The following is a 22,640-nucleotide window of genomic DNA, read 5'->3' on the forward strand; positions in this document are numbered from 1 at the left end:
AACTCCTTTGTAAAAAATACGGTGGAAACAGATGGATAGATTGCAAAATAACTTGAGACTCCCAGTATCTTCCTTAGCTCTTCACTTTGAATTTGAACACTTGGATCCTTCAAATTTGGAAATGGTAGATTAAGTGGAAATAGGATTGAGCTTTCTGACATAACTTAATATTGCAGTTGTTTATTTCAATTAAACAAAAGTAAGAAGTCTTTAATGTCCTTTATGTCATTGAGCATTCCTAACCTTGAGGCTTCAGAAAGTGCTTTGACATGTCGGTAGTACTTTTGCCATGAGAAATGTTCAACAAAGCAATGCTTCTCTCCTCTTCTTCCTCCCCCCACCCCCAATAAAATTTCAGCGTCAACAAAATCTTCCCTCTGGCCCAGTTTAGTACCAGAAGCACCTAATCACACCATGTCTGCTCTCAAGGTCATGCATGTAGTGCTTCTAAATGAGGTGATGTTTACTAAAAAAGTAAATTTAATCTGTCTCTGAGGTTTTATCTTTTTAAAATTCATTTTGCCTTCCAGAAGAGTGTATTGTTTGGAATTTATAGGGCAATTGTAAAACCATCTATCGTGTGCTCTGTGGAGCTCGTTTCCTGTTTCTTCCTTGTCCCCTTGCCTGCTCTTTCTGTTCCTTGATCCTTCTAGTTCACTGATCTTCTCCTGGCTGCTCTTTTGTTATCCTAGGGGCTTTGTATTTCTTAGTCACCCCATTGTTTTACAAACCTTGTCAACAAGATTATTTATCTTACTTTATTAATCTCACGTTGACTTCCTAGACCAGGTTCTTCAGTGGACTTTTTCAGGGCTCCGTTGTTGACTTCTTTGGCAGAAAACTTTCTATCTTGTCACGTCATCTTTCTTCTGTTCACCTTCAGATTATTTTTGCCTCTTAGCTCTTCAAAAAAATTTTTTTTCTCCTGCAAAAAGTCAAGAGAACAAATTTGTCTCCTCATGCTGTGGTTGTCACAGGCTCTAAGCTTCTTGGGCTGTGGTCTTAGAAGTGTTAAACTCTGGCTTAGCACACATCTATAAATGCCACTGCAGTAGATAACTCTGAATGTATCATCTGGGTGTGCATTTCTGCCATTCTAGAGCACTTATAGCCTTATGTGACCTGTCAGTCCTGTGCTGTTGTGTGTTTATGTGTGTTTTTGATTTTTGTGTGCCCTCTTAAAGAAACCATGTGGCAACTTGGTTGAGATAATTCATAGATTCATACAATTTACGGGTAAGAGTGCTTTAAAATGATATCATTTCATCACCTATTTTACTGGTGAGGAAACAGACCTCAGTGAGTTCAGGGACCGCCCTCACGTCAGACGTTAGTGGGAAGCCTGGGAGAGAATACCCATCTCTGCTTTCTAGTCCAGCATTTTTCGATCCAAGTTGACTCTTGAAAAATTTTCTCATTTCAAATACTTTTGATTAAGGTGTGATTCCTAGTTTCATCCCCATGTCTGGAAGTACGTCACTGGCATAGGTAATCATTGCTAAAGAATTCTGTAATTTATGCCAGTGACTATCGATCAAGTGCCTCCTGCATGATGAGGATGCGTTTGTGCTTTGTTGGCATACAAAAGAAGTATCTGAGGTTATTTCTTCCCTCGACAATTTTGAGAACGTAGTTGAATTTACTAAAAATTAACCCAAACTTTCTTTTTTCTTTTTCTGCTGTTTCTTTATATCTTGTGCTTCACCCCCACCTTAAAACATATCTTGAATATCTACTCTTACTGCTGTGAGACAAACATACATTGATCTCTAATTGTGTGTCAGGCATGAGTGTTTAGGATGCAGAGTTAATCCCAGCGTCCAGGGACATGCTGCCTGTGGGCTGGGGATCCAGCTCACAAACCATGCAGTGCGCTTTATGCAGTGATTCTCAACCAGGCCAATTTTGCCTCCCTGTAAGGCATTAGGCAGTGTCCGAAAACGTTTGTCCTTGTCACACTGGATGGGGTGGGGGCAGTGCTACTAGCGTTCTGAGTAGAGGCCAGTGATGCTCTTCAACATCCCACAGTGCATCAGACTGCCCCCCCCCCCGCCTCCACCCAACCAACAACTACCTGACTCCAAATGTCAGTACTGTCAAGGTTGAGAAACCTAGGTATAGAGTGATCATTGCTATATCCAAAACAGCTACCATGTTCTTGATGTGTTTAGTGCCTGGCACTGTCTCATGATACAGGTGTGGATACGTTACTAGTGCCCCTGGGTTGGTTTGGGTGTCTGGGAAGGCTGAGTTGAATCTGGAGGACAAGAAGAAAGGACAGGAAAGGTAAGCAGAGGGAGTGGCGTGGGCAGCCATCTAGAGGTAACAGGGCCATCTGGGGCCCTGCAGGTTGTTCATTATGGCTAGACGTTGAGAGAGAATGCTGAAAGCTAGAGAGAGAGGGAAGAGAGAGGGAGAGAGAGAGAGGGGGAGAGAGAGGGAGAGAGAGAGGGAACGAACCTCAAGAAGAGGGTGAGGAGGTAGCAAAGGAGAGCCTGGAAGTGGTAGCCTTGTATGTCATGCTAAGGCATTTGGGTCTTTATGTAAAGGCTGTAGGAAACCAAAAAGAGGTTTTAAGTGGATCATCACATGTTCAGATTTGTCTTTTCGAAGGGCAGCTTCAGTGTTTCAAGGAGAACTAATTGGAAGGGAGCAACTAGAGATAAGAAATTGACTCAGAGACTGTTGCACTCATTCAGGTAGGAAATGAGCCTAGACGTTACAGTGGGGGTGGGAAAATGGTTGAATTTCAGAGATACAAGAGAGGTTGAATCTATTGATTGGGTACCAGGGAAGAGAGGATCAAGCGCCGGGTCACTGATCCCTGACTTGGGCAAGCGTAGCTAGAACACACGTACCCCTTCCTCAAAGGGAGATGTACAGGTCTGTCAACAGCAACCGCATCGGGCTTCAAGCCTGGCATCTTTGGGGAACGCCTGCCCTTCCTTTTGGCGCTGGATGTAACCCCTGTGATGCAGAGGTGAATCTGCCGTGTTAGCACATCCACCCACAACGATGGAGTGAGAACAGGGCCGCTGCGATAAAAACTTATGCGAAGGTGGGGAGAGAAATGCTCAGTAGCTACTATTTCACATTCTGTTGCAGAAGCATAACAGGACCCCTGCGCACTGGCTGCAGAGCCAACTCTTTGGTCGGCCAGTTGGGCTGCTTTTGGTTTTGTTCTCAGAGAGGAACTCTTTTGTCCATTGCCCTTTGTGGCTCATCTGGGAGGGTGTATAATTCATGTTTCAGCTCAGATGTCACCTCCTCAGCTTTTATTTGACCTCCCGATATAAAATAGGCAGCCAGTTTTTAATTGCCGCGTTGTAGCTATCAGCTGGACACACATTATCAGCAATGATCTAGTTCATTTACTTGTTTTACTTTTTGTACCCCTTTTCTACTGGAATATCAGGTCTTGAACGGAGGAGGGGATTTGGTGGATGTGTTCATTTTGAGTCATTAATACCTGCAGTGTCTGGCTCACCATGTTTTTTGAAAGGATGGACAAATGAATGAGAAAGATACAGAATGCCAAAAAAGGAACAGGACTTAAAGAGTGGTGTGTGTGTGTGTGTCTGTGTGTGTGTGTGTGTGTGTGTGTGTTTTACTTTTGGTGAGAGAGAGGAAGAGGAGTTCAGTTTGGATGTAATGGGTTTTAGCAGTATTCAGGTAGAGATGTCCAGGAGGCTGCTGAACACACAAGTGACGCTCAGGAAGGAAGTTGTAGTATAAAACTGGCTAATGTTTACTGAACCCCTTCCTCAGTGCCAGGCGCTGTTCTCAGCCCTTTCCTGATCTTAGGAAAGTGGAGCTGTGTGTACATTTGTGGAAGCAGAAGTCTAAAACGGTGGAATGGGAACATTCGGAGAGTGTGCATGAGAAAAACAATAGGGACAGAATCCCAGGGGACACGGGGCATATGAGAGCCGAGCAGAGAAAGAGGCACCTCTCCGAAGGAACCACCAGAGGGGCAGGGGGAGCTTAGGGAGAGGATGGCATGTAGGAATCCAGGGGAGGGGGTGCAGGGTGGAGAGCTCCCCGTCTGTCTCACAGGGATCTGAAAAGTGTCCGTAGACCTCAGGATCAGAGAAGTAACCTGGGGAGAGCTGTTTGAGGAAACCCTGGGGGAAGCAAATAGGTTGAGGGAGAATTTAGTACATGTGCTGCTGAAGTGAGCCCAAGGGTTGGAGAACTTAAAGTTGCCCTTGAGAATAAGCTGGTAGGAGGAAGAGTTTGAAAATGCAGCATGGGGAGGAGATGGCGACTGTGTGATTCTGAGGGTTCGTTGGCGGGGTGAGAATTGATGGCAGCCAGAGCAGTGGTGGAGGAATGTTCTCAGATATATCTTTTAGCTGCTTTCTTTGTATTTCCTGTGAACCTTTTGATTTTCCTGTTCTGTCATTTTCCCAGCAGAACGGGAGGCAGTAGAAGCTTACCAGCTGCCACACTGCTTCCCTGTTTAGGGTGCGGTGGCAACTGGCCACAGCTTCCATCAGCCCAGGAGCACGGGTTCTAGGGAGAGTCCCTGTATTTCTTTTGCTGGGATCAGCCGTTAGTTTTGTGGTTTTCCTGGTTACTGTGGCTTCACATGATTACGCTTCCACTTATTTCTACCAGGCCTGAATTCTGGTTGCATGAAAGCTATCTTTCAGAAGCCATCAGGCTACCAGTAGTTAAAATGGCTCAGCAAAGTCCACAGCGGCACACTTAGTAAGGAAACCTGAATTACATATGTAACTTGGGAATTTAAGAATGTACATCAATCTTTTTTTTTTTTTTAATTTTTGCAGTGACAGCCATTAGGTTTCCAACTGAGGAAGTAAAGCTAGTGTTTTTAGAATATGCTGTTCAAATATAAAATATACCTTAGTTTCTTGATGCATGGATGCTAAAACTGTTCACCTTGCTTGATAATTTCTGAATCTATATTGAGATATAGATAATGGAGTCAGGGTATATAGAAAATTATTTTCTAAAATAGTATTTTAGAATAAATACTATTTATTTAAATTTAAAAATTTAATTTAGAATAGAAAAGTATTTTCCTCTTTGTCGCCTTTGAGAGAAAATACATTTGACAGAATTAAAAAAAAAATGGCTCCAGACTCTGGAGCCTAAGAAGTTCGTCTCTTTTGAGAATCTGCTTAAAAATGTGAACAAATCACATGAGAGCATGTGAAAAATCTACAAATACAAAAATCTACAAAGTAGTTCCTTGTAGGTTTTCTTTTAAAACTAGCCTGCTCCATCAAGGGTAATAGTTATGCTGTCAGCAGAGTGAACTGTGTTCCATCAGGGTGTCTGGACCAGATGTTTGATTCTTGCCAGAACAAAATGGCCTCCGATCTGGGAAGGACCAGGTGGGGAAGGACCATTCAGGAGGAGAGGGTAGTTGTGCATGTTCTTCAGAGATGGTAAAATTTGGTACTCAGTTTTCAGTAGTACCATTGAGTACATGACGGATAAAGAGGCACTTCACTCCCTCAAAGAATAAACCTCTTGGTGTTACTCAGGTTTTTGTTGTTAGGGCTTCTTCATAATCTTAAAATTCTTTGAAGACCTCAAAGAGCTTTTTGTTTATATAGGCTATATTGATTGATATTTGCTAGATTAGATAGTAGATTGATGTAGATTTTGATATTACATTGATATTTACTACATTGGTAAATGCACAAAATTTACCAATTCGTCTAAAAATACCAATAAGAAATTCATTAATGCTTACACAACTAGCATGTTTTTATGAAAATAACTATAGTTTTAAAAATTTAGTGAGAAAAAATGGCATTGCTATGCATTTTTGTCAATCTTGTTATAATATCTCAACCGAAGAGAGATTCTTAAATCTGCTTCTGCATTCAGCCTATCATTTGGGATATTTCACTATAAGTCATGAAAGAATGAACGTGAAGAAGGCAAATCATGTCTTAGTATTTCTGAGAAAGTAATGTTCAGCTCATGGACCCTAGAAGTGTTTCATGGACCCCCTGGGGGATCCCTGGGCCACGCTTTGAGAACCACTCAGGTAAACAATATGTTCTTGAAAGCAAAGACCATTGCCTTGGTTTCCTCTTCTATTCCTCGGGGTCTGGTAAATATTTGTTGTATTGACTCCTCAAATGTGTTTACTGTTTCCACTCTCCTCTGTAAAAATCCAGAGGAAGGACCCAGCTGGTGAATCAGGATGCCTTCCTCCTTAATTACTCACAGCATAAGAATCCATCTCAGGCCTTTGACTCAGCAGCCAGAGAGGTGCCACTGGACTCTGTTCCCTGTGTCTGATGACATTGCAGGCTGGTTACAAATCAAGATAAGTAGTTTAGGGAAAAAATATTCCCTTTATAGTACAGTGGGTTCTAGGAAGTCTTGGAGGTTGCTGGGGGAAAGAAGCTAGAGTTGTTTCCTAGGAACAGTGGGAAAGTCTCTGCGGAAGTGTTAGGGGCCTGCTGGCGCATGGGATCCACTCTGCTCTCCAGAAAGCATATGTATGTACTCTTCCAGTTTGTAATTTCTGCACCAAGGCAATGGCAGGTGGCCTGAAGAGCGAGTGGGAAGCAGTAATCAGCTCTCCAAGTAACAGCATTCTCATTTGCCAAATGTTATGTTAATGTTTCTCCAAACTTGTGGTAGAAATATGCAAACTTAGACTGAAAATATGCATACTGTTAGTATTAAGTTTTCAGACTTTTGATAAAATGTAGGTAAACAATATCAAAAGGTATCTTAAAAATTATGTAGTAAATTTTGCATAAAACAAATATGTGTACCACTTAGGATATTTACATTGGAGCCAATTTATTTATCAGCTACGTGAGGGAAAATCTTTATGAATATGGTAGCATAAAAGCAGTAGTTTTTGCATTTGACTTGCAAGAAATGGAAGCAGAAACATTTTAAAAACAGCATGATTTTGTTTGCTTTATGTGAATGAGCAGTGGCATTTTCTAACTGCTTGCCTCTTGGGCACATAAATCATCATGGTGCGTTCTTACTAATAGTCTTTGAACTTCTTTCTCTGTCCTTTTCCTCTGGGCCGTATATTGCTGCCTTTAGCGCTTCAGCATGGAGGGGATCTCAAATGTCATTCAGAATGGCCTCCGCCACACCTTTGGAAATTCAGGTGGAGAGAAACAGGTGCTCGGTTATCCTTATTTTCCTCATTCTCTGCTTTTTCATTCCCTGTGTAAGTGAAGATCCTGAAAGCTGGCACTTGTACTAATTTACTAAGACTGTTGCTTAAAAGGGAGAAGTGAAAGTTCATCATATCTCTAGTCCTGATAATACATAGGATTTCCCTTTAGGAAACAGCACTTTTCAAATTGGGCAACAGACTAAATGCATTCTTAGTACATGTTTTAGAGCTCCATTTTCCACTGCTGTTAAAGAAATTGCATTGACCTCATGAGCTGCATGTCTAGAATATATAACTAAACCAGAATATGCTACTGTAATTCTAAAAGGCTGAGAAACAAGATGTCATTTTAGGGGGAAGAAAGCTGATCTCGGTATCTTTCTGATTAGAGTTCTAGGTCAAACAGGTTGATAAGAGTATATCCTACCTCCTTTTCAATGAAATTCAGGTGCTTCTAAGGTGTATTGTGTAGCAGCCAACTCAGTTGTCTGCCGAGTGAGGCACGAGACGTGATTTATACAGAATTCTACATGGCTGTAAATACACCCTCAGTCAGATGTGTGGCTGTTTTGTATAATGACTTAGGGAGGATCATGAACACAGGAAACACATCTACATTAATGAGTGTGCTTAAAATTACTTTTCACAATTTGAAATTTTCACTTCAAAAAGGAAACCTCTCACATTAGCTCAAGCTAATTTGAGCCTAGGATTTTTACTAAAAGATAATTTCTGTATTGCTCAAGAAGGGAAACAGTCGATATCAAATAATCCTTCACACTGACATTTACAGCTCTAGTGAGGGATGGTCGAAATTCCATTTTTCTTCTGGCCCCTCTCACCTGTCTCAGATGCCCAGGACGGCAAAGTAACTTCCAAAGTGACCCACACGTGGGAAGCCCGAGAGCGTGGTCAGAGAGCGTGCTCGAGGGGGCGCAGCTCCCTGATGCTGTCAGAGTCCCGCTTCCCTGACGCGCGCTGTTCGTGGAGCCCAATGGGGGCTGGCTTCCTGCTTTCTGTGTATTCACGAGGAAACATTCAGTTCCACAACGGGGTATCAGCTTGGAGAAGTCTACAACGAAAAGTTGGTGGGAATTGTTTCCTAAACATGGAATAATTCACTTTCCTACTTCCCTGTACGTAGGGAGCCAGTTCTTACTAAACCATTTTACCTTGTTTTTTGATTATAAGATCACTCAGGGGTGAAATCACTCAAGGAGGGTTAGGACTAGAGCTGAGATTTAGGACAAGAACTAAATAATGGGTGGGTCTGAAAAGATTCTAAGTGAGAACAGTGGCTCTCCAGATGAACACAGGCAGACCACACTGAGGTAGATAGTTTTGGTAGAGTGGCCAGAATAGGGACATCTGGACAGTAAATTTTAGATTGTGCTTCCATGGGATGTAGCTACAGGCCATAACTGGTACTTGTGAGCCTTCACGGGAGTGAATGAGGCACTTTGTCTATGTATCAGACGTGAATTTTCATTATTCACCAGGCCATTCTCTCCTTTCACTTTTCTCTTTTCCTTTAATGCCTTTAAACTTTGAAACTACTTACAAGTAATTTGAAATAATAATAATAATACACCTCTAAAATCATTTGGGTACGTGTGTCTATGTCAGCTTCTGGAAGAAGCTGGTGTGTGTTTTTAAGTTGTCAAGTTATCCACGTGACCATTTTGTTCAACCAGAAAAAAATGGTCTGAAACAGAATTATTTGGCTGTTGGGAATTATTTGGTCATGCAGAACTGTTGCAACTATGTCTTCAGTTTTAAATTACTCTTTTCCAAGTATGTTGGAAATAATGCAAGGAGATTGTTAGATAAGGCTTCACTTTAAAGATGAACAAATTGTAAAGATCACCCTCAGGCCTACTTTTGTGAAATTTTCAATACTTGAAAGGTAAAAATATGTTTATGTTAATGTTGGGTTTGTGTGAAGCAGATGGAGGTAGGCAAAAAATACAGAGACAGCCGAGATAGTAAGATACCTGTGTTCCATACTAAAGAAGCTCATGTTTCATGTTACAAAATAGACCTGTAGTAACTGTATCGAAGTTTTACAGATAAGGTCATTCTGATTTAAGTGACATTTTTTTTTTTTTAACTTGGCAGTACTTGACGACAGTCATTCCTTACGAGAAAAAAAATGGACCACCATCTGTTGAAGATCTTCAGATATTAACAAAAAGTGAGCAGAGCCAAAATGAAACTGTTACTTTATTTACTTTTGCTGATTCCGAATACTGATTTTGGTTGGTTGATTGTTGCTATGTTTTGTTTTGTCAATTGGGGATAGTAAATGACAGATGTCGTCATTTATTGAGAATGAGACCATAAATGCCTGTACCATCAAATGTGACATTGAATTCCGAGTTGATTTGTACTTTTTGTACTTTTTCTTACCTTTTGAAATACTTACAAGCTGAACTTTTGAGGAAAAAAGTGTAACTTGATTCTCCATCATCCCTTGTATGTTTAAGAACATATCATTTATCAATAGATAAGGTGCTTCATGGATCTTATGTAAATACGACTGTCAGTAAGTCAATAGGAAAGATTTAGAAAGTGGCCGAAAATATTCTCCTTTCTTAGGAACGTAGAACCCAAAGTAATAGTCATAAGCAGAATATAAATCGATAGTAATATTTTAAGAATATTCATTCAGCAAATATTAAAAAAGGCCTATTCTGTGCCAGGCTGTGTTCTGGGCATTGAGATACTTTAGTGAACAAAGCAGACAAAAATACTCCACCTTCAAGAGGCTCGCATTTTAAAACAATTTGTGAGACCTAAATATACATTCTACTGATTCTTTCTTACGATAGCCATAAATGAGCAATGAATTCTGGTTCTATCCTTGTCATTTACAGTAACGTCCTTGGATGTTACTTATCCCTCTCTTGGTCACAATGAAAAACAAAGGTAAACATATTTGCTGTGTTTCCCTCATAGTAAATAAATTAACATATGTGTGATTTGGGATAAGTCAATTACTGAGCTTTGTTTTCCTTGAAGGGACTGGATTTGCTGCTCTGTTAACTGTTGATTAAAGAAGGAACCAAAAAGAGGGAATCACAGGAATGCCTCTTGTGACCATACCTATTTTGGAATTTAGGGATATGGAGGCGTGGTTGTCATGAGCACAAGCTGCCTGCCTGTCTCCTTCTACCTGAAGTTGTTACTCTTTCCTTTGGTGAACGATACTTTCAAAACATTTTATACTAAGATACAGGTAAATCAAGTGATGCCAGCCAGTCTGAAATAGAAAATGAAGAAATTAACTGGGTGGCCTGCCCTCTGATTTTCCAGACCAACCCATGAAGTTATGAGTGTCCAAGATCACACAGGGGAATGCTTAATTACAGGGCTGGGTATTTTAATTCCCAGTCCACTGTACTTTTTAAGAATGTTAGCCTATGGCACGTGATTTTATATAGAACTGAAAACCAATCTAAAACACGATGGGAAGCAGGAATACTGAACACAGTTGCCCTCTGAGAAGGGAACATAAATATTGCCTGGACGCCAGGAATTACTGAAAGACCTTGGATTCTCAGAGCATGGACAGACTTGGCCAAACGAAAGACATCATAATTCCCACATCAGAATGTCTTCAGGCTGATCCTTAGATGATACCTTTGTAGATGGCACAATTTGGAATCTCTGAGTAGACATGTAGGGGGTGTGAAGGAATGCCCAAGTTAGTGTGAGTTTCCCTTTGAAGTAAAAGCAGTTAGCTCCTCAAAACTTGGGGGAGAACCGGAGCCTCTACCACTGCCGCCCGTCGATGTTCACGGCGGAAGCCCGGGGAGACGGTTGCAGCGTTTATGGTTGTTCAGCCTTCCTCATGAAAGCTCCTGGAAGTACAGTAGCAACAGTAATAAGAATCAGAATACCGTTAGTTGTGTTAATAATAATGGCTAATGCTTACACAGCATATATTCTGTGTTGGGCACTATTCTCAGTCCTTCACGTCTGCATTAGTAACTTGATAATCACAACCAGCCTTGGGGACTGGTCTGATGACTATGCTCATGTTACAGATGAGGAACTTGGTGCACCGACTGGTTAGGTAACTTGCTCAGAGCGCCCACAGCGGGGAAGTGGTAGAGCCAGGGTGTAAGCCCAAGCAGACGCCATGTTGTTCCGTCGTATGTCTGGGGAAGCAGGGCAGCCTTCTCCCCCGGGTGCTCCGGGGACAGTTTGAGGTGGCAGCCTGTGAAAGTGTAGCATTTGTTCATGTGTTTCTGTACCTGCGTGGTCGAGATTTTTAAGCCCCCCAGCAGCTGATCTTGCTATTTGGCTTTGCTTGGAGATAAAATTGTCCAAGATGCCCCTTGAGGATGAGGTCGATCCACCGGGCTTCCTCTGTAGTACAGGGGCAGGCAGCGTGGCTGGGTGCTGCTTCAGTGAAGTGTGCTCTTTATTTTGGCCTTTGAAAGTTTCCAAGAAGGCTGACAGACATACTCCTTGGAGAAGGTGGCTCACTAGTCATTTGAGAGTTTCTCCCGCTTGTGAGATGTGCAGACTGAGGGTCTCCTGCTCCCCAGAGCTCACGGAAGTGCTCATGGTGGTACCTCGCTTTCCAGTATTTATTACGACAGACTTGAGGCTCTGGGTAAATAGCCCAATTCTTCTTTGCTGGTTCCACTGTCTGGATGTTTTATACCCGGGAGAAGTCTCCGGTAACAGCAATGTTCTCACTTGGATAAGGGCTTACTCAACGACAGTACATTCTTGAGCATTTGCAGTTGTTGTTTAGCGTGCAGAAAGTAATCACTAATTTGTATGAATTGATTATGCCTGATAATTAATGAAGGCTACAGTGTAAATGAGATTTGCTCTCTGAGTTTGAAATTGTTGCCTTGTCTTTCTCTCCTTCATTTTCCAGTTCTTCGTGCCATGAAAGAGGACAGTGACAAGGTTCCGAGCTTGTTAACTGATTATATACTGAAAGGTGAGTTTTATAATGGTGTATGTGCGATGGTTGGGAAGTTCTGATTAGTCGATAAATGCATCATCGTCTTGTTAATAGATAAGAAAGTAACTTCCAAATGCACTTTTATCATTCTCATTTGTGCCGAGTGAGGATAGATGCCTGGCTTACTTATGCTACTCACATTATGAATTATGGTTATATAGAATGCAACTTTTATTTGGGATCTTGAGCTGGAAGTAATTTCCACAGCTCAGCTTTAGTAAGCACGGAGACAGGCAATGGAGGAAATATGGAGACGTTCCCACAATTATGTGTCTCAGGTATTGACTGACACAGGGTGGGGTTCAGTAGGGTGGTGTCTGCCATCGTGGGGACAGTAGAGAAGGACAGATCATGAGGATGGATGAAAGAGGGGACAGTGAAGTCAGAGAACAGTCCCTCAGGGATTTGTTGTAAGGGAAAGGAATGGGAGGGAGAGAAAGAATGGATTTTCATCAACTAGGACAGTGAAAAATGAACCATAAATTTTAGTGAGATCAAGATCACAGGTTGGGAACAGTGATGAGGCAAAGGAAGGTCATTCGAGAAGTTAATGAGGTTACTAACTTTGCTGAGGAAGGAGCAAAATTTGGATAATAAAGAGGGAACTGAGGAGCTTATTTAATTACAGGCAAAATTAACACTTTTCAGTGAAATTATTTTTTATAAAGCAGTAGTTATTCAGGTGACATTTTCTAAGCATCATGAAATGCATCCTATAGTATATGATCCAATATTGAGAGCAGTCCTCTTCTGGGAACATTTTTCTTTGGGTTCTCTCCGTCAGTGTTTCTGGCTGAACATAGGAAGGTTGGGATTTCTGAGATGTTAGGTAACTCAGATGGCACATTTCTTCAACCACAGCTTCATAAAGAGGGAACCTCAGTAGAATATACTGGGAGCTCAGAGTGAGTGACACATTAAGTGTCACCTGTGATTGAAGTGGAGCCAGTTATTAGTAGGTTAGGGGTGTGGGGGAGGGGTTGAAAGAAGAGATTGAAATGTTTTAATAAGCCATGTTCTTCTGATGGAGGGCTTTTACTTCCTATTACATTACAGTTTCTTTCTTTTTCTTTTTCTTTTTAATACCTGACATCTTTGTTTGCTTTTATGTTGTGCTAGCACTGGTATGAAAGCTGGATTGTTCTGAGGTTTGTTCTTGTAGATGTGACACAGGAATGAGATGAACATAAAGAACATGTCTCAGGTTTTAATTATAGCGGGTCCCTGGGGCACTGCCGTGGGTGCCAAAGATAGAACGAGCTTCGGAAGCATTCTCTAGCTATTTTATCATTTGACCGGCATGGAAGAATTTTATGACCCAGAGAACAGAGTCGTCTGGGGGCAAATGATGTTTAAGTGCTTCCTCTGAAAACCCAGGCCTGTAACTGTGAACCTATACCGCGTGTCTTAGGGAAGCAGCACTTACCTAATTCTGTTCCTCAGGCTCAGGCCACAGGCTCCAGCCTGTGAGCCCAGCCCGTCTAGACTGTACCTGTTCTCCGGAGCTGCTTGTGTGCATGTGTTGTGGCTTTGCCTCGGCTCTACGAGGACTGGGTGGAAAAGAAGCGAGGGTGCAGGCCACAGTGGTGACTCCGCACCCCGGACAAGTGAATGGGTGTGTGTAAGCTCAGAGGTGTTCAGTCGCGTGGGAAGGTGTGGATGGGGGGTGATGGAAAATGCTCTCTTCCACCCATCCTGGAAGTCCACAGCCGGTTAGCAATTGCTCTACCCCGAGCGCCACTAGAACACTGGCCTGGCAGTGGTTTCTGCTCAAGGGAGAACTTTCCTTCTGCTTCCTTGGTGGGACTTCCTCATAGTTGTTTTTACACTGAAGACTGTGGCTTGGCTGCTGAATATACCAGCTTAATTTAAACGCAAAGGTCTGAAACGAAAGAAGGTGCAAAAGTGGCCTCATTTGGCCTAAGAAGGATGGGAGGGATGCTGTGTGGGCTCCCGAGGCTTTTCCTCACACGTGCTTCTTTACCCTGCCCTCCAGGCTCTGCCTGAGGCTGCATTGTGGGCGTGGTTGCGCATGCGGAGGCTTGAGCCCTTCTTTCACTTACGGGGGAGCCTCTGCTATGGTACAAGCCGGACGGTATAGGGCGAATGTTATGGGCTCTTCGCTCTACGTGATATCCTGAGAGACATGGCCTTTTGGTATCTCATTTCTGGGCAGTTTTAATACATGTGTCATGAGAGAACTCTTCTCTGTTGGGTGTAGCCTTCTAAAAAAAAAAGTTGCTACTGTAGATCCTTGCATTAATATTGACTTCTCATTATTTGTGTATTTTTATATACATATAAGATGTATATAAAACATGTATGCATCTTGTGTAAATGTATGCAAAACCTACATTTCTGTTTACAAGTTCTTCTTCTTCCTCTAGTTCTGTGTCCTACATAAGGCGTCAGGCCAGGAGCGGCTTTCCCTTTCGTGGACCACAGGCTAGATTTCCTATGGCATTGTTCCGAAAGCTGGCTACCATCCCCTTCCTGCTGTTGGAGACTCCACACACGCGAACTTGGGTTTGTGACTCAGTGTTACTTACTAGATCACGCTTTCACTAATTCTTTATATCACGAACCAAGAGAAGTATGGCACGGTTTTGAATTCTAAGGGTGTTTTTTTTTTGTTAAATGCTAACGGTTAGGAGCTCTTCTCTCCTCCGACTTTGTAGAGGAAGGGGGAGCAGTATCTGCGCAGGTGCAGTCATATTTTTCCTGAACTGACTGTAGGCCCAGCTGAGTTTTGCGGCTTTCTAGATCTGAACTGCACCGAAGAACTTGTTGAAAGCATGGAGAGAGTCCTACTGTGGCCGTTCTTCAGTGATGGCAAGAATCCACACTGATCTTTCTGAGGGAACTGTGAGGATCAATCTTACCTACTAGTATTGTCCAGGGAGACGGACGCTGAAGCGTGGGCTGTTCTGGGAAGATGCTGTGGCGAGCGTCGCTGGGCCCTGCTGGGGAGGACGGAGGCAGCCGCGCTTCACCACTGTCCCAGCTGTAACCATTAAGTGGCCATTCGCTTTCAGAATTTTGTGTTAAAGATACAAGATGCGTAAATGTTTTGCTTCATGTGTCTGTGAAGAAGTGTCCTTTCAAAGGAGGTTGTGTCCTTTAAGGTGCTTACCTGTGTGCTGCAGCCTCGCCCCGCTCCCACTCCGGTTGTGTTTCACTCACGCCTGCTTGTCTTCCTGAAGTCCCAGTTCTGGAAGCAGCGCCTCACCCGTACATCACTGGTCACGAAACACTTTGGCCAGTTCCCACCAAGTCATTGCCATTTAATAAATGTTGGGAAAAAGGGTGATACGTGCTTGAGAGACAGTTTTTATTGTATTTCTTACAAGTCTTCTTCCCTTGCAGGGCTAGATTCTTCCCTTTACCGTTCTACATATTGTCACTACAGTGTGTGAGCTGGCGAGACCCTGATTAGCTTCATGATGGTGAGGAGGGTTGAGGGCGACTTTTCCAGATTGTCCCAGGCTGCTGTGGAAGGACAGAAGTTCTGCTCATTTCCTGGGTCTGTGAGGCATTCCCAGCAGCTAAGGTAGCTTCCTTCCTTAGGCAACACGAGTGTAGGAAGAGTTAGAGAGGCCCTGTCAGGGGTCTTTAGAATTCCACTTACACGTCTGTGAGCATATGGGCCCATCCATATTCCTCAGTCCATCCGGTAACTGAGACACCAGAGCTGCAAAGGCGGTAGCTCAGTTAGGACTTGGATGCCAGCTCGGCATCTCAGCTGTTACCTAGGAATGTGCAGAACTCAACCTGGTTCCTTTTTTTTTTTAAGGTTTTAAGTAATCTCTACGACCAATGTGGGGCTCGAACCTGGAAATTGAATCACATGCTCTACTGACTGAGCCAGCCAGGTGCCCCGAAATGGTCCCTTGTTTTATTAATGCTTTGATAGTGAATATGTGAGACTTACTAGCTCCTTGCCCTTGAATTGATGAATTGCATACTTATATACAGTAATAACCTAAATTGATCCAAATTTGTAAAAACTTTACCTGTACTTAGGAAATACCACTTTAGAGGGCATACTACAGAGTCAGAAGTCCTTGAGGATGTGTTTTTTGGGAAGAGATTCAACAATTGTCTTTTTATAGTTCATTCTTAAGCTGATCCTTCTGAAGTGTATGAAAAGATATTTTTTCAGCTCACAGTCCCCTTGTAAGAAGATTTCTCTGATTTTGCTTGATAAACTCTTTCTTCTTCAGTGGTAGACTCCCAATGTTTCCCACCTCGACCCTTCTCACACCCATGATGAGATGATACCAGTGAGGAGATGAACACATTTCTGATTTGTGACTGGCGACAGGTAGGTTTCTAAGTCTCCCTCAGAGCAAGTGTCGTGGGCCATAAACCCCAAGGTGGGATTTCTTACAAAGATTCCCAGGGCAAGGCCGCCCTCTGAGGGCAGGCCGGCAGCTGCTTGGGATGCTGGAGAGTCAGCCGACTGACTGACTACCTTACCACAAAAGGACGATTTGTCCTTTGGGTGATTTAGATTCAGAGTGTTTACTGTTGCCAAGAACCAAGTCGCAAATAATTCCCTCACAGCTTTGGTTTTTGAAGAAAAAAGAAACTGTAGAACCACAGTGCACTCCAAGTGCCATAGATCTATTTTATTTTTCAGGAAATTAGATTTGTTTTTCTTTTACAAGAGCACAACAGGAACCAAAGTAAAAGAGTAATAGATACAGCACTCAGGATAAATCATATCTTTAAAATAATAATAAAAAAATTTACACCTTGTCCTATATCCTGTTAGTATTTTCATAATATGGCCATGATTGAAAAAACAAAAAGCAAGCATTTACAATTTTTTTTGATAGAGATTTTTATGCCAGGAATGGATTAAAACTTTATACTAATCAGGCTGATGTAAATCTATTTTGGTAACATCGTATCATTAACAAATTTATTTTGGAAATAGATAAAAATATTGCCCCTTGATAATAAATCTTTTTTTTTCCTTTGATGCAAACAGCTAGAACACCTTTTTCTTTTCCTTTTGATATTCTAAGACAAAAAAAAATGGTTAATCTTCAGATTAATAAATTAGGTCATTATAATAATAAATTAATTTTTTTTTAAAGTTCAGCAACCTCTGTCCAAGTATTTACAACAATACTTGAAAGTTCCTTTACAAAACAGAACACATTTTCTTTTCACATTAAGCATACTGGGTATCTGTGTCTTTCTCAACAAGCATTTTAAAAAGAAAAATCAATGCACAAATGGGTAATTAGTATAAAAGTGCTGAGAGCTGTTTGAAAAGTTAACACTATAGGATACAGTCAGTTATATTTGAGGCAAACTACAACAGACTTCCAGCTTATTATGGACAATATTCCAGTAGTTGTTTCAAACAGTTGTTTGAAGAAAAAAAAAAAAATCCAGGAGCTGATTAGTGATGCAGATAACCTGCCGTCGATGTTTCTGGCCAGTGAGCAAATTGAAAACCAACGGAAAGCAGATCCAAATGAGGAAGAAGATTTTAATAAAGGAATACCTTCTCCATTGCAGGTGTGATGCTGACTGCACAAGGCATGTGCACACTCACTCACACACACTCAACACACACATCTTTCTTCCCAGTTAAACTGCAGGTAGAATAAAATTTTGTGTTATTAAAAATTTGTAAGTGATCAAAAGCATTGATATGGAATGCCTGTTTGTCTTTGTTCTGGTTAAAATCTCATAAAAATACATTCAACAGGAAAACATAAATTGTATGTGTATAAATATATATGCATATATATATTATATACACACGCACACAAATACTTTTGTTTTTTTTTGAAGCATAAGATAGTTACATAAATATTCCTATAATTGCTAAAGTTTAAGGAGGCATATTTTTTTTCTGAGCTTCAACAAAGGTGCTTGAATAATATACAATTAAAATGAAGTAGTTTCTATTTTGTAGAATCAGTATAATAATAAGGAAAAAAAAATCCCCAAACAGTCCTTTTTAAAAGTTTCTTCTTAAGCTAGAGCTTCAACAAAAACTATGAACAACCAACAACAGAACAAAGCAACAACAGACAGTGAAGTACAGCCCCTGCTGGAAAGACCTGGCGCCTTCGCCCTCACCCTCCTTCCCGCCACGCCGTGGTGAGGGGCTCCAGTGCTCGCGTCAAGAAACCGCTTCCGTTGTGTTCACTCGCTGACTCTGCTAGGAACTGGCTGATTGGCTTGGAAGAAAACAAAAGCAGCAAAAAGTCTAACTGTATCTATCCTTAATAACCCGCGTCAGAGAAATGCCACGACACATTTCTCTCGCCTCCTCCCCGCCTACCGTGGCTGTGACTGTATAGAAAAGAAACTCGTGGCTTTAGACCAGGGATGGCTATCAAAAGGTTCTGGTGTGCTGTCTGGCAGTCCTAAGGTGGCTACGGCAGCTGGATCACAAGGCCTTTGTCTCCCGCTCATTCGGGCCTGGGCTTTGCCGCAACCCGTGGCAGTCTTCGGAGCGAGACTTCGGAGCAAGCATCCTCTGGGCCGCTCAGCTGCTTTTATTACACTGGGTTTCTCCCCGAGCCAAGCTGACCAATTTGCCTTCCCAACACCACCCTCCCATCTCCCCAACCAAACTCGCTGTCCCCCGCCCCCAAACACCTCTACAGCTAGATTACAAGCAAATACATCTTAGCAACTTGAAAAACTTTGGTTCTAAGAAAACACTTGGTCAGTGATCTTGAGGAGAGTGGGAATGTTTGTTCTGCACACTGCTGAAGACAGAGCCCGTCCCGGTAAGTTCTTAGCGCTGTATGTCAAGTCACAATCCAAAATGATCCACTAAGCAAGTGCACAAATTCTAGTTTACTTTTCAAAGCAGATTTAGTCGTCGTCTGTCTTTCAAAACCTCATCCGCATTGCCTTTCTTCACACTGTCTGGTAGAAATTATCTGCCTGGAGGTGGTTCTGTTTCTGCATGCTGTAGAAGCCGCTGAATCTTGCATCTGGTTCGGCAATCCTTAGCATTCTCTGGGAACTGTCCGCTGGGACTCTGCTTCCTTTCTTGCAGTCCACAGACACCAGCTGATTATTTAAGGAGGAAGGCTAGTTGATGAGAGGAGAGGAAAAAAAAACCCACAAAGAATTAGCTATTTCACAGATCTTCCATTAATAAATTTCGTACCCGATTCAAGGGAGGTAACAGCTTCGCGGGACGCTGACGGGCCCGCTGGCTGTGGGGTTTATGCCCTGTTCTAGTACCAATGGTAGTTTCGTGACGGATACTGACAGACTGTGTTTAAAAGTGAAATAGTCAATAAATTACGTCAGGCTTGCGTCACAGGAACTGAGAAGAGAGTCTGGTGAAGCGACGTAACTATTTTCAAATCTGTAAAGCGCAGACTCATGCTTAAAAGGGTTGAAGAAGTCGTCACTGGCCAGGCAGATTTTAAGATAAACACATGATTTTAAATCACTTGCTGGGTAAAAGCATCATCACAGGCTGGGCCAGCCCCATTCTGCATCCAGCGGCTCTACGCACATTATGAGCTAGTCTCTCTTCCCAGCTTTGTACATTGGGGACAGTATCCTGACCCCGCGTGTGCCCAGCAAAGGCTGTGCCCAACATGTACATGTTGAAAGAAAGGGGCAGAAGCATCTGATGGGAATTTCACATGGACGAGTTCTCTAGATGATTAACTGGATTAAAATAATTATTCAAGGGGCGCCTGGGTGGCGCAGTCGGTTAAGCGTCCGGCTTCAGCCAGGTCACGATCTCGCGGTCCGGGAATTCGAGCCCCGCGTCGGGCTCTGGGCTGATGGCTCAGAGCCTGGAGCCTGTTTCCGATTCTGTGTCTCCCTCTCTCTCTGCCCCTCCCCCGTTCATGCTCTGTCTCTCTTCTGTCCCCAAAATAAATAAACGTTGAAAAAAAAAAATTTTTTTTAAATAATTATTCAAGCTGTTTTTTCAATTCGTAAGGGTGTAGGAATTTTTTTTTCTTCTCTTTGGAAAAAAACAATGCAAAAAGTAGACTTAGGGTTGGAAAGAGTCCTTATTCTTCCTTTAATGAAAATGAATTTTCTCAGTCTTTGAGATAGGCTAATTTGACAATAAATATTCTTTCTCCCTCAATATGAAATGTGTCTCTCTCTGCCTGGTCTGGTTAGTAGTAGTTACAGTCTCTTCAGGATCTTCTGCTACCTTTCCCCTCTGCGCTTGCCCTGGACATGTCTCCCTGTCCTTTGGAGTTCTGTGTGCCCTCATGACACTCTAGTTTCCCTGTCGCCCATGCCTGAGAGCTGTCACCCTCTCACCAGGACTTCTTTCCCAATTCTAAGTGGATAGACCACTGAGAAGAAACTCAAATTTTAATTTCTAATACAACAATGACTTAGGAATCAACCTAGAAGTGTTTCTTTTTTAAAACACTTTAAATCCAGGAAACTGGATGTGTGGAAGGTCAGGATCCATTAACCAGTGGTTGATGGGTAATTCATCCAGTGACTGCTCCAGCCCGAGGCAAGTACTATGGCCACGGCTTACTGTGTGTTTGAGGCTACGAAGACCAGACCAAAACTTTCGCTGGCTAATACAAAAGACATCAAGCAATTTAAGCAAATGTGAGCATGCAAGCTTTCCCAGTTCGGTCACTTAAGACAGACTTTTTCAGGACAGTACCTTAGTTGGTGTTCGATACCAGCAAAGCAGTGGTATCCACTGTTTCTTCTGGTTGAAGAAAAGGAATGCTATTATAATAGAGAGGCCAATTACTATGGGAACCACAACTGAGGCGATGGAGTCCAGTGAAGAATCTTCGCCTGGATGCGGCCTGTTGTTATCTCTGTAATCTACCTGAAGGTGACCCATGTCTAGAAGGGGAAAAAAAAATTACAAGCATTTATTACCTAAACCAGAATTTTTAAGTATTCTAATAGTTCCACTGCAAACAGATCAACAACTTGGTTTCATTGCTTCCCAGTACTTTCAGGCTAAAACATGACTCAAGTCTAATGATCTGAAGAGCTCTGATGAGACAGCAGAGCTCTCAGGGATGATGTGAGACAGGAAATATTAGGGTGAAGAGGTTAATAACTGGGCAGGAGGAAGCTGGTTCTAGCTAGCCAAGAAAACAAAATTGTTATGTAGACGTTACAAAAGTGATTAAAACTAGATTACTAAAAATATTTTGATTAACCTGTATGGTCTAAGATTTTGAAGCAGAAACATTAGTTTAGCTCCCTCTTTACCAGCAAATAGGAGACTAGGACAAAGTATTTTTGACTTACTAGAGTAACAGTTAAGACTAATTGCTAGTGGAATAGTAAAAACTAAAGCCAGAATCAAAGAGTTTGGTCTTTTGGTTTACTGAGCTCTAAGCAAAAATGCCTCCCTTGTCATAAACTTGTTGAAAACTCACTAGGCCTACTAGATCATTTTCCTGCCTTCGTTTTAATATACTGTATAGGAGACATTTAACTTTGTTCGTTTGAATGAAGGTCTTTCTATTACTTTAAATCATCATGCTTGCCATGAATATTGCAGAGATAACAAGGTTAGTAACTATATACCAATCAGGAGAACTCCTTGGAAGTTTCTTTACTTTTATTTTCTTTCAAATAAACCACTGTGGGGGCGCCTGGGTGGTTCAGTCGGTTAAGCGTCCGACTTCAGCTCAGGTCACGATCTCGCGGTTCGTGAGTTCGAGCCCCGTGTCGGGTTCTGTGTTGACAGCTTAGAGCCTGGAGCCTGTTTCGGATTCTGTGTCTCCCTCTCTCTCTGACCCTCCCCTGTTCATGCTCTGTCTCTCTCTTGTCTCAAAAATAAATAAACGTTAAAAAAACCAAACCACTGTGGTCGGCCTGTCCAAATGCATCAAAGACCAGGCTAGTGAAAGATGCAGGGGTTACACATTCAAAAGGAGTTGCTCTTAAATGATTCTGGAAACCCGTCTCATAGCAGTACAGTTCTGTGATATTAAGACAGTTTATGGTTTAAAAGATCAGATTTTTGTTAATATGCTGCTGCTTTTGTGTGTGGGAAGAAGAGAACCTTCCTAGTCATTCTATCCAGTATACATACAACTTTATAGGAAGGTGGAAAAAATCCTACATTTATCAGCATCAACAAAAATGCCAAAGGTAAAAATAACATCTTACTGATGAATTCAGGTTTTAATGAATGAAGGAATGGATTTTTGCCTTATCATATTCCAAATGATATGGCAGATGGTTTTAGGAATATATGTCATACAAGGAAATTGAAAAGTTAATTAAGGAAAATCTTAATGAAAGGAAAATAAAGCTTCAGTTGAGATCTGTTTATAAAATTCAGTCCTTAAGTTCCATTTTGATGCAAAAATCAGGCCACAAAGTTTAGCTTTGGGCTTCTTAGCAGCCAAAGCAAAAATGGAAACAGGTATCATCAATAAGATTCACAATGTCTTCAAGATTAAAAATAATCAATTGCTTAGGAGAAGTGTAAATTTTCCTGCTATTGACACAGGAAATTTCTTCTCAGGTACTTTGTTTTTTTTTTTTTTAATTTTTTTT

At 41.9% G+C, this 22,640-nt stretch overlaps 2 protein-coding genes across 10 annotated transcripts in view; one reads left to right on the plus strand and one right to left on the minus strand.

The window, feature by feature from the left end:
* FEZ2 (fasciculation and elongation protein zeta 2) overlaps window positions 1–15,432 on the plus strand; it is a 42,766-nt gene extending 27,334 nt beyond the window's left edge. The window contains exons 6-10 of one of the 3 annotated variants that reach the window (XM_043604186.1): window positions 7,057–7,137; window positions 9,254–9,329; window positions 12,033–12,098; window positions 13,242–13,270; window positions 14,510–15,432. In XM_043604186.1, the coding sequence (XP_043460121.1) occupies window positions 7,057–7,137; window positions 9,254–9,329; window positions 12,033–12,098; window positions 13,242–13,252 (234 nt within the window). In that variant the 3' untranslated portion in view covers window positions 13,253–13,270; window positions 14,510–15,432. The remainder of the gene's footprint in view (window positions 1–7,056; window positions 7,138–9,253; window positions 9,330–12,032; window positions 12,099–13,241; window positions 13,271–14,509) is intronic. The other 2 variants (XM_043604185.1, XM_043604187.1) reach the window with 2 other exon arrangements.
* Window positions 15,433–16,727: 1,295 nt separating this feature from the next.
* Window positions 16,728–22,640, minus strand: part of CRIM1 (cysteine rich transmembrane BMP regulator 1) — a 192,891-nt gene continuing 186,978 nt past the window's right edge. For all 7 annotated transcript variants that reach the window (XM_043604183.1, XM_043604181.1, XM_043604178.1 and 4 more), the window contains 2 exons: window positions 20,770–20,960; window positions 16,728–19,196 (listed from right to left, as the gene is read on the minus strand). In XM_043604183.1, coding sequence (XP_043460118.1) covers window positions 19,020–19,196; window positions 20,770–20,960 — 368 coding nt within the window. In that variant the 3' untranslated portion in view covers window positions 16,728–19,019. The remainder of the gene's footprint in view (window positions 19,197–20,769; window positions 20,961–22,640) is intronic.

The sequence above is a fragment of the Prionailurus bengalensis genome, chromosome A3, assembly GCF_016509475.1.
Source record: "Prionailurus bengalensis isolate Pbe53 chromosome A3, Fcat_Pben_1.1_paternal_pri, whole genome shotgun sequence".
Taxonomy (NCBI): Eukaryota; Metazoa; Chordata; class Mammalia; order Carnivora; family Felidae; genus Prionailurus; species Prionailurus bengalensis.